At 35.9% G+C, this 12,100-nt stretch overlaps 1 protein-coding gene across 1 annotated transcript in view; it reads left to right on the top strand.

Moving 5' to 3' along the window:
* The window catches only part of KCNMA1 (potassium calcium-activated channel subfamily M alpha 1), a gene marked incomplete in the record, with an annotated part of 294,379 nt that overhangs the window by 253,278 nt on the left and 29,001 nt on the right, over positions 1–12,100 (top strand). Inside the window, 2 exon segments of the mRNA XM_072424926.1 lie at positions 10,714–10,840; positions 11,703–11,927. Of these exon segments, the coding sequence (XP_072281027.1) occupies positions 10,714–10,840; positions 11,703–11,927 (352 nt within the window).

The following is a 12,100-nucleotide window of genomic DNA, read 5'->3' as shown; positions in this document are numbered from 1 at the left end:
ATAACATGCAAGCTGTTCAGCTGAGGTTTTTCTGTAGTTACATAATGCAGGCATGACGTGACAGCACAATAATTAGGAGATTCAAAACTTTGTTAGTAGCTGTCTGCAGGACAGGAACTGTGAGTTACAGATTCAGACAGAACTTTCAGATAAACAGTACTGCATTTCTTGGGGAAAAAACAGCTCCGGCATCTTCACATCCAAACTGTTCAGTAATGATTGTACCCAAGTTCCAACTTTGTGTTGTCAGTTGACTAACAGAAACTACATGGGCTTTTATTCATTAAAATTCAACAATGAAACATAGTGAAGCCAATTAAAATCTGGCTAACAGAAAGCAAAATTTGCATAAGAAAAATGTAAACGATCTAATAAAAAAAAAATGATAAAAAAAGCAAATACGAGACTTTGTTCTGAGTAATTGTAACCGCTAATACAAGTGTTCTGCACCAGTACTAATCTGAATTAGCTTCATTGTACATACAATAAATACAAATGTAAACCAACTGCATGACAAATTCTTTGAGATATTCAAGTAGTAAAATGGTGCCTGGTTAGAAATCTCGAAATATTAGACTACTAAGCTTGAAGCAGAACTGACAGAGTGCTTGTATAAAATAGTGTTTTTTTCTGTACTTCTGGCTTTCACATTGCTGAAATAATAAAATCAGAGAAAAACTGCAAACACTAACTGGCCTCATGGAGCTGAAATGGCTCACCCCCTTTTCTAGTTTTGTTAAATCTCTCTCCTTCCTTTGATCTTGAGTGATAATAATTCCAGGGAGTTATTTACACAGTTTTCATGTGCTTCAAAGCCATGTCAAGATTCTGATGCTGTAGGGTACATCTTTACCCTACAGGCCTTAGAGAATTCCACTGACAGTTCACTACAGTAGGTGCATTTTTTTTCTTTTGCTGTTGCCTTTAGCAAAACATCAAATTACCAGATACCAGACAGCCATGCTCTGCACAAAAGGCCATTCCTGTAGGTATATTATACCATATATATATTAAATACTTTAGTGTTATCCAGTACATTTTATGTGCAATGGAAAGTGATGGGTTTAGGTTGCCTAAGGGGAGTGTTTCCTTTTTTCTTATTTATTTATTTTCTGTATTCCTAACACTTATTTATTTATTTAAGTTATTTCACTTGCAGGGAAAATGAAGCTGACTGGGGTATCGTGCACGCTCCTTACAGGCCCCTCCAGGCCCGGAGGCATTTGTAAATAAGTAATGATTAACAGATTGGCTGCGGGTTTTTGAAAAGCATGGCTGTGTCAGTTTGTATGATGAGGTGGTATGTTCAAAGTGGGAGCCTGTATTCACTGATTGTCTGAGGGGAACTGCAGCAAGACAGCAAAGGGAATGGAGGAAGACAGTTTAGAAATGAGAGGGAAAATGTGTGGACACAAAGGTGAAACAAATACAGGATTATAGGGAAGATACGAAGGGAAAATCAAGCATGCCAGAGTGGAGGGGAGTGTTTTAGAAGTGAATTGTTGGATAAACATATATACCTGAAAAATAAATTGTGTGTTGTTTAGACGTCACAATGGACTTTTTCTTGAGGTCACTGGTTTTAGCGGTCATCCTCACAGCAGCCTGACAGGTTGTGAGTTTTACAAATACTGGTCATGTGTAGAAGAAAATAAGCACAGCATTACTAAATCTGTTCAAGCAGACATAATTGAGTCCAGTATTGTGTGTATCTCAACAGTAGGTTCTGGATTTGTTGCTACTTAATAATAGGCAGGTGGTGAAGGTAAATAAACGTTAACAATTGTCAGACGCTGCTCCACCGTACCATTCTGGCCATGAATCACCAGCTAATGCTGTTGATCCCTCTCCAGATTCCTCTTCTTACATGTGTAACTCAGTGGTGAGCCTTCACACTCTCTTCTGCTATGTGGCCTTATTATTTTGAAAGTATCAGAGTGGAATTTGACAATCGTCTGGAAATTATTGGTGTTAGTTGTATGCAAATCATCCACCACAGGTCAAAGTGGGCATTTGGCAAGCTTCTTTCACAGACGACAAATAAACCCATGCATGCTGTTCTCATATACATATTGCATATTTCCTTCCTGAATCCATGAAGTGACAACTTTTATTTGCTGAAACTGGCAAATGTTGTAAAAGGCAAATTACATAAAATCTGAGAAATTAATCAGGAACCCTTTTGCAAGCCCATGACAAATGCATATTGTGTGCATCAATGCCAAATAATTCGACTTAACTGGAAAATTCAACATGTGGCAAATGTTAGTAAAGCACGCATTTGAAGCCCAAATTCAGCTAAAACTTTTTTTCTAGAATCTTTTTTTATGAATAACCATATTGCTTACAGTTTGTCACAAGTGTTTACACAGCAGTTGCTGTGAGCCCACCAAATAACAGTTTCACGACCTGTTGGTCCTACCAGTAGATCAGTTGATTTTTTTGCTTCCTGAATATGGTGAAACTCCATTTGTTCTGCAGTGACTTTGTTTTCACCCAGTGGACAGGTTGGTCTTAACCCATGAAAATGCAATTTTAGATGAACTTTAATAAAGCAGCAAATAAAGCCAACCACCTAACACTTTTGTAAGTAGTTACAAGTTTTAAACAAAATAAAGGCTGACGGGTAAAGCACCTGTGGCAATATAAAAGTTTGTCTCAACTGTCATCGTTATTGCACAGTTTGGCCTCAATGTTAATGTGGATTAGAAATAAACTGATTCACTGAATACGATCATTACAAGAATTAACCTCATATAATTGCCAGAATACAACATTTTTCACCATAATGGGGTAATGAACATAATATATATTCTATATATAGTGTCATAGTGTCTTATCTGTTAAAATTGTACCAAGGTTTGTATTTTGGCACTGTTTGCTCAAATTTGCAGATATTTACTAATTCATTTAATAGCTATATAGTTAAAATGGCTGCTGATATCACGTTTCTTTATTTTTTTTAAATCATATGATTAGCAGACAAACACCAGGGCTGACAACATTTGAAAAGTTCTATGATTTTTCTTGCATGCTATTTTTTGCATGCTAATATTTATTTCACCTGAAAAAAAAAAAAAAACAGAAATCCTTCCCTTGCAAGTAGTATAGAAACAGCAGCAATACCTGGCCTCCAGCTAGCACAGGGCCTGCAGTCTCTCATGAAGGGTTTGCAGTCACAGTAAGGACTTTTTTTCACCACAATGTATATAAAAGTGCAAAGAAAATGCATGTGCATTGACATGCTTGCTTTTACTGAATTGCACATAGACTTTACTATGCATTTTTTGCAGGTTTTTTTTTACCTTCCTTTCTTTGAATTGACGTTATACTATGTTTTTGTGTGCTGCACTACATAAAAATGCAGTATGTGTTTATCTTACACATACAAACACAAGATTTTGGTGTCAACAAGGCAAATAAAACCAACTGATTTACTGTTGTCTTTACATTGTCATTACTAATCTTTAAATGTGTTGAAAATAACTGCCTGAATCAGTTTGGGTGCCGGATTTCTGTAGTACTTTTGATTGTTTTTATAGTTAATTAAAATTGATTTCCTGTTCTCCAACTAAAAAAAGGCCCCACCACCACCACCACCAACCCCACTGGAATGTGGGAAGTCCATGCATACTTGGGATACAGGACTTGTTTGTTTTTGTAAGAGATGGCCGGTGGAGGGATATTTTGGGTAGGTTGTTGAAATCTAAACTCGCCACTAGCAACTCCCAATGAGCAGAGAGGAGTGTTCAAACAACTGAGTCACACAGGGAAAGAATGCATGACACTGGGTCATGCAGCCAGAATATGGGACGCAACCATGCTTTATAAACTTGTTCTGAGGACAGAAAGGTGCTTTGCTGCACAGGGAAAATATAAGAATATAATATTATTATAATAAAAAATATTCCACTGATGCAGGTAACCAATATTATGACTGGAGTATGAATTTAAGGTTAAATGCTAAGGTTAAGTTTTTAGGTTGCGGCTTGGAGTTAAGTTTGTACAGGTGGTTTGGCCTTGTTAGACAGTCAGGTTTTAATGCATTGCGGTGACACATATAAATAGTACACAAGGTCAGCATATCTAAAAATATTACCTAGGCAAAATATAGTGACCGACAAGATATGTAGCTTTTAACAAATGTTTGATACATTTCCTGAATTACTTTGGCACCCAGGTTGTAAGCTAAAGACCTGTGGGCAGTGTGTGACAGATACTCTCTTTGGGTCAACAATAATCCATGGTACCCAAAGCTCACATTAGTCCTGAAGGGATTGTTTGTCCTAGCCGATGATGTTTGTATCACTGCGTTTTACAAGTCATCCACATGTCAGATTAGAAATTGTCACTACTGACAGCTGTGAAAGAGAACTGTCTCCTGTGTCTGCTTCTGAGTGCTAGACTGTGTTGTCAGGTTCCAGCCAGTCATAATTCAAACCTGCAGCATATTCCCCACAAATAGTATTGTTGTGTGTACACACATAGGAAAAAATTGTTTTCTTTAGGTACATTAGGTCATTGGAATGTCACCATAAATTTAATTAAAACACCTGTTTAAAGATTACATTGTTTTTGAGAAACTTAATAAAAACATGATTTTTTGGATCATTTTTTGCAACAATGCTGTTATAATCTTACTACTTTTACTAATTTTATATCCCATATCATAGGATAAAACTACCCCTGTATTTATGATGCTTTAAAAAAGTACCAGATCATGAGAGGACCTTCCAGGGTACTGTGCTGACCCTCTGATTGGCCTGGATGCTTTATGTCACTGACCCAGAACTAGCATGCACATAGAAACTATCGACTTCTCTGATGCTTCTAACTTACATACCAGTTTCAGGTCAGTGATTCCAGAAGTATTAAACTCATGAAGTTGGTCAGTATACCAGCCCAATATTATTTTCAAGAGGATATTAAAATATCCTAGGCTATACTAGGTTTACTTTAAGTTTCCAAACTGTACAACTCAGATTAGAATAAATATTTTACAACAATACCAGTCATTAGTGGAGACCGAATTTGGTGCTTTTAAGCTCTTCATATTACTTTATATTACTTCTCCATATAGAGATAGAATAATATATTATAGAGTATATTCTTAGTATATACAGCACTGTTTATTCTAAGCTTGAAACATTATTAATTAATTTAAGTTTTGTGCATCATGTTTACAAAGTATAAACAAAAGACATATATTATTCTCTTCTGGATGAGCTTCACAGTTGCATGTTTGTAGATTTTTACATTATACTAGTGTTTACAAAAAAAACATATAGTAGGCCTTTTGTAATAAAGTATGATCGCACTAAAATACTATCCCACTTATTTTAGCTTTTTCATAAGATAGGTACAGTACAATGCATACAAGACAATGTATTTATTTCTGTTGAAGAAGCAATACAAATGTTTAAAAGGCAAACTTGTTTCACCAAATTTAAATTTTAGGAGCCTCCCTTAATGAGCTTTTGTATCCTTCAAACAGATTTTGTATTCCTATACAAGTTTATGTGCAGTCTATGAAAAAAAAACAGCTTGAAGTAGCCACAATGGAAGTCAGAATAACAGCAACTGCAGATTAAAAGCACTCATCAATAAATTCTGAAATATTTCAGAAGTATGTCAATACAAGTGTGTAGATACAAAACCAAAGTTGGCACAGGCCCTAAAGGACACTATCGTTTCTATTTATTTGGTGCTTGGCTTTTCTCTAAATAGCAAGAAAAATAAAAATGATGGCATGTGAGCTGAAACAAGAAGGAAAAGCATATGCATAATATTCTCTACATTCAGTACAGTATTCAACAGAATACGATCTATTGAAAATTTGGTGACAATATTACTTGAAGACTTTTATTCCGGCAATACCTTTCATCAACACAAAGGCATTTCGAATGATATGAAGTGACAAATGCCTATTTCAAAGAAAGTTTTGTCAGGCCTATGTTGTCATACTCAGTTTTAATCCAGCGAAAATTTTGTGTTATATTGGCATTTGACTCCTTAGAGATTAGCTAACGCATATAAATTGGCTTCTTCCCTTTGCTGACTTGTATGCTGACTTGAAATGTACGGACAATTGTGCCCATTAGATGGTATAATTGTAACAGGGTTTAAAGCTTAACGAGTTAGGCTTAAGACTAGCAACATTTACTGCTCCCTGGTGCCAAATTTTGACACATGTAGTGTCTTAAATGTGCAGCAATGCTAGTGCCAAAACCTGAAATGAAACTATTTGTTCCAATATTACCATTTTGTAGGGGGTGCCTAAATGTGGTCACCACAGAGGCACTCCTTGCAAAAACACTATTCTTAACTTAGATATTATTTCATGATTACCAGAATACTTTCAGAATATTAATGTCTACCCAAGTTTACCTTTTTAAGGTTAGCAATTTAAATAGTATGGTATTTGGCTTTTCAATTCGTTTATACTGTTGATGTTTCCAGTATAGACTTACCTTGGTTTTCCCATATAATCAACACCATCATAGTTTCTGTACTGCTTTGCACAAAGAGGTTAATTCTAGCGGGGCTATTGCTACATTTATGTGTATATTACATGCATTTGAAAATGTTTTCCTCACAGCAGACATGAACTACGGGGCTGCAGTGTCAGAGACAGGATGTGTTTTAATATTTCACAGATCTCTTCTCTATTATGCAGGTCCCTGTGTGCATCTCCCTTCCAAGTGAGATTTGTGGTTTAGCTGCAGGCTCTCTGTCCTTTAGGCAGGCTTTTTTGGGTTGCCTTCTGGCACTTCTCTCTCTTCGCTTTGCTCTCTGAGTTTAAAGCAGTGTTTCAGGTTTTATCTAAATTTAGTTAACACTATGCAGTTGTGTTTCAAGCAGTTCATTCAGCTATTCCAGCCATTAACATCTGCCATGTTTGCAAGAAACTTACTTTTATCAGCCCTGTTTCCTTTGAGCGGCCAGTTTTGTATAGATATTAAGACGTTACAGTGATTGATGGGCCCCATATATTCTGTAAGGTGTTGTGTCTCTACACAATATGAATGTAGTTAAATTGTGACAAACTCCTTTATAGTATACAAAAAGTGATTCATTGAGGAAGCGAGGTTCAGACTTACTCATTGATAAAAAATACAGCTATATACAGAAGTAAGCTGCAAAAACATTATGATTTGATTCTCTGATCAAAAAAAGTGGCACTATACTGAGAGAATATGAAAGATGCAAAATAAAGCTGTTCTTTTGGTTTCACTGGTGCCAGTTACACCCCTAAAACAAGCATGCAGATATAACTGCGCAACACGTAAGTAAAGATAACAAGAGACTGTTGATCCAGGGAAAATCAGATTGCCTCAGGGAATCAAGAAGGAGTTTTTGTCCCCTGTTGGAGCAAATTTTACCATATTTTGTTTTCCTTCCTCTAGAACGTGGTTGAACTTGATGGACTAACGTCTTTCAACCTGACTATGTAACATTTAGTCACAACTAGCTGAACACCTAGGCTGCAAATTCATTCTGGGTCAATAATTCTGGTGGTATAACAGACAGAGGTTTAGAGCACCAACCAGCCAAGCTGTGTGTATTAGAAATGGGTCAGCAGTGGCATTGATACAATGTTTATTCACACATTATTACAAAAGAATAATTGCAGAACAGCCTAATATCCCACCACACAGAAGTAAAGGTGTATTGTTGGGACAGCTATATTGTCATCTGCTTCACCTTTTAATTCAGCAGTGAAATACAATATTCCACTTTCCCTATTGTGTACATGGCTGGTTTACAACTTGCAAGTTCAGCAATAGTTTTTGGAGAACTTTGAACATGTACATTAGTCTCAATCCAGACAGTATTGTGCACACTTCAGAATCAACTCTGTAAACTCCCAGAATGTTTTTGTATTGTGGAAGGTATTTGGTTTTACCTGGATTCAGTCAACACAATAAGAGGGTAGCATACTGACTAGTGAAAAATGCCCCTGATGGAACTAAGTCAAGTTCACTACAAGACTACCAATAAGCTGTTGGTATGTGTATGGGTGCTGTTAACTTGGATACAAATATTGCATGCAGCATATACAGTAAGTGCATACAGAACATCATTTTCTTCCAAATACACCAGTTTTTTAGCCTAGTATATTACATGGCTTATGGAAACTGTACTTCCAAAATAGGGTCCAAATACTTTTCCGATTGCAAAGCATAGTTGAACACAAAAGAATAGAGAAAAAGGCTTGCTCAAGAAATCTTTTATATGTGTAAACTTCTGTAAGCACCTACAACATGAACATAATAGCTAGTCCCTTATCTACCGCTTTAACATCTCTGGTTGATAACATAATGATCTGTACTTGCTTGTGTGGTTCTTTTAAATGTTTGCCCAGAGATAAAAAAAAAAAAATCAGTTTTGTATTTCGAATCATCAATCTCACAGCCACCTATCCACAGCAATGATATACTTTGTTTTATTTTCTTGCAGCAACCTTTGTTAAAGTATAACATGTAACATCCAGTAATGCCAAATAAATCACAAAACTCTCTTGCCATAGTTAGACAACCTCACAATGGGTCAGGAACCTTTTGTGGGTACCTAATGGTCCAGTTTGAATACAGTTCTAGTTTCTAGTGTTAGTCTAGACAATGAAGAATGCCAGTGTTCCAAAGAGATTTTAGTAGTGTTTTTTTTCGACCATAAATATTGATTCACAATAAAATATTGGGTATATGACTGTGGATTTATATGTTGCAGATGCCTTTAAAGGTCATTTTTGTATATTAGTGATATTCAGAATATAAATCTGATTGTAGTAAGGAGAATACATGCTGATTGTAGTAAGGAGAATACATGCTCTGTAATTGAATTACTAGCCACTATTAATGTTTACATTGTTATGTAAAGCTCAGTAAATTCTTATGCAGTTATTTATGTAAAAACACTTTCAGGTGTCTGCTGGATTACCAGGACAATGAAGAGTTAATATATATTCTCCATGTCTTATCCCTTTCATAACCATGAAGTGCAAGCTATTGTTTTTTTTTGTTTTTTCTCAGCGCAAATGTGATTGTCATCAGAAGCCGCTCACTGTTGTCTAGAATTAAAGTCTTGTATTCTTTGTGACGGGTGAAGAAAGGGGGGGAGTAGACATTCCACTCTGAAGCGACACTCTGTTGAATCTTTAAAGGCCGTCAGTTGCGTAAAACCAAACCCGATTGGGCAATTTGCTAAAATATTAAAAGCTCGGCCTGTTAAAGCTTTTACTGTGCAGGGCAGCACATCAGAAGATGTCTGCGGTGAAAGCAAATAATTGACTTTCTATCCTCATGCCAAACACACAACACCAGTGACTAAATTCACATCGCTTCTACTTCATTGCATATCCTAATAGCAGCTCTTTGATATTGAGGGACAGAAAGGAGCCATGCAACACTCAGCAACTCCTTAAGGAAGCATTTAAGAATTACCCTGGAAAAAAATACATTCCAGCATAAGGAGAGAAAAGAAGTGTGAACATTGGAACTGGCAGTTTATTTTCACCCTACATCTTATCCAATAGAACTATTGCTTTGTATGAATAAGTCATAGTAGTAAGAGATAATAAAGCCTATAAAGTGACTTTTTTGCATTTCCTAAAACTGAGAATACATCAGTGTACACAAAAAGGTAATACAAAAAAAAAAAGGTAAAAATCCATCCATTGTGTGATATAAACCATGTAAGATATTTAGAATATTATTAAATCATGTTTGCTATAAACCACGGTACATCATACAGAAAAATAATTGCTAGAAAATAAAGTATATTAAAACAAGATAGTCAGTAACCCTATTATACATATCAGAAAACATGATGCGTAAAACTGTGCAGCTGACAAATAAAAGAATGCCCAGTTTAAAAATGTAATGTGAGCATTATCTTGACACTTTCAGTGATTTTCAATTACAACATTCAGCAATAATTCCAAGTTAAAGCCAACAGAGATAATTACTGAAAATATAAGTTCTGCTTAAATACATTTATAGAGCAATAAAACATAAACACACAAATACACTCTATACATTATAGAACTAACTGGAGATAGTCTTATATGCTTAGTGATTGAGATAATGTAGAAGGCAGATGAGATACTTGGGTAAGAGTAGATCAGTTTTCTTTAGTAATTCTGAATTGATGTAGGAAAATACAGAAGAAAAATGTAATACTTTAGTGCTACTTGTAAAGCAAGGTAAAAAAAAATAAAACAGATAATGACACATATTTGCACTTTCACCAAGCTAAATAAATCTAAAGTCCTAAAACAATGTACTACCATCCATTTACCCTCTCAGTGGAGTAATTCTTAATGTTAGTAATATGTTTGCATTGCTTTCACTGGCAAGAAAAAAGGTTCAAATTTTAATTACTGGTGCCCATTCAGCTATTGTATTTCCCTTTAGCATCCTTTTTAAACTGTTATTTTAGGTTTCAAGTGAAACTGGCGAGGTAGAAAAGTAGGGAAGACATTTAACTCCTTCTTCAGGGCTTTTATATATTATGCTAGAAAATCATTTAAAATGTAGAGCATAATATGCAATTATAAGCGAAGTAATAGGAACCATAGGATAACCTACTTTTTGTTTAAAAACTGAAACTCCATGCTTAGTTTCAAGGTGCTACATATTAGGATCAATACAAATTTACACATGAATAGGTTGTTTTAAATACAAATTTGTTACATTTTTTTTTATTCCACAGACATGATCCACTGCTAATGGCTGCTAATGATCAGATAGATAACATGGACTCCAGCAGTGTGAAGAAATATGACTCTACTGGTATGTTCCACTGGTGCCCAGCAAAGGAAATGGAGAAAGTTCTATTGGTGAGTGCTAGTATGGATAATAGGACACCATTTTATTTAGGTTTATGAGATACTGGACTTTGATTATAAAATGTCATTCAAGAATTGAAGGGTATTATGAGGTCCTGCAGCTGCATGAGCGATCAAATCTTTTCTGTTTTGTAATATTTCTCCTCACTTACTGTTCACTTGGAATGGTCATTGGGACAGTAATATAAATAATTTATCTCTAGGAGGACCCAGAGAGCAGCACAAATGTGACAGTGGTTCTAACCTTTCCTTAGGTGGCCTGAGTTACCAATTAACAATTTTATGTAAAACTGCAGCAACTATTCACATTTTTGCTAGTACAAGGACACAAAATATATATGTTACTTGCCAAAATCACAGTACTCTTGTACTGTGCTCTACAAAAATATTATGAATCATTGGCATTACTGACACTAGTGGTAACAACAATGTCCTTCATTGGCAAAGCAATAGGTGAGGTTTTATCTCCTCCTTTCCAGCTCCTCTTTCTGCTGTACTAAGCCAATGAAAAAGAAAGCCCTTTGTTAGCTCAGAGGTGCTCTAGCTAGAGTTTACACAGGGCTGAAGTGACATGTGACAGCACTGGACATCACTGAGCACACACCGCCATATCAGAGAAAGATACCGGTAGTCAATTGTCCTTCATGCCCAGAAGTACTACATGGATCTGAATGGATCTGTGAATTATGTGATTTTGGGGAAAATAACATTACAACAAACCTGTTGCCTAACCCTAAAAATGGGAATTTAACACTAAATTCTTGTTTTGGAGTTTGCATTGTACACCGTTTACCTAAAAAACATGTAAAAAAAAATTAATTCCTCTTCATTTTTCTGTTCTGTAAATTACTAGACGCGCAGTGAAGCTGCCATGACAGTTTTGAGTGGGCATGTGGTTGTCTGTATATTTGGAGATGTAACATCGGCACTTATCGGTCTTCGGAATCTGGTGATGCCTCTGAGAGCCAGTAACTTCCACTACCATGAACTGAAACCTATAGTATTTGTTGGATCCTTGGAATACCTAAAGAGAGAGTGGGAGACACTACACAACTTCCCAAAGGTTTCCATTCTGCCTGTAAGTACCAGGACAATAAATGGAAATAACAAAGGGGTGCCAAACCACAGCTGGGAGACGAAAGTCTTCATGGTAACTGGTAATCATTTGACGGTGTAGGACCAGCCATTGTTTCATATTTGCATATATTGGGCTAAGAATTCGCATCACATTTAGTCCAGGGATCCTGGTCT

Source organism: Pyxicephalus adspersus, chromosome 10 (genome assembly GCF_032062135.1).
Source record: "Pyxicephalus adspersus chromosome 10, UCB_Pads_2.0, whole genome shotgun sequence".
In the NCBI taxonomy this organism is placed as follows: domain Eukaryota; kingdom Metazoa; phylum Chordata; class Amphibia; order Anura; family Pyxicephalidae; genus Pyxicephalus; species Pyxicephalus adspersus.
Note: the sequence above shows the minus strand (reverse complement) of the source record. Positions and strands in the feature narration are given on the sequence as shown.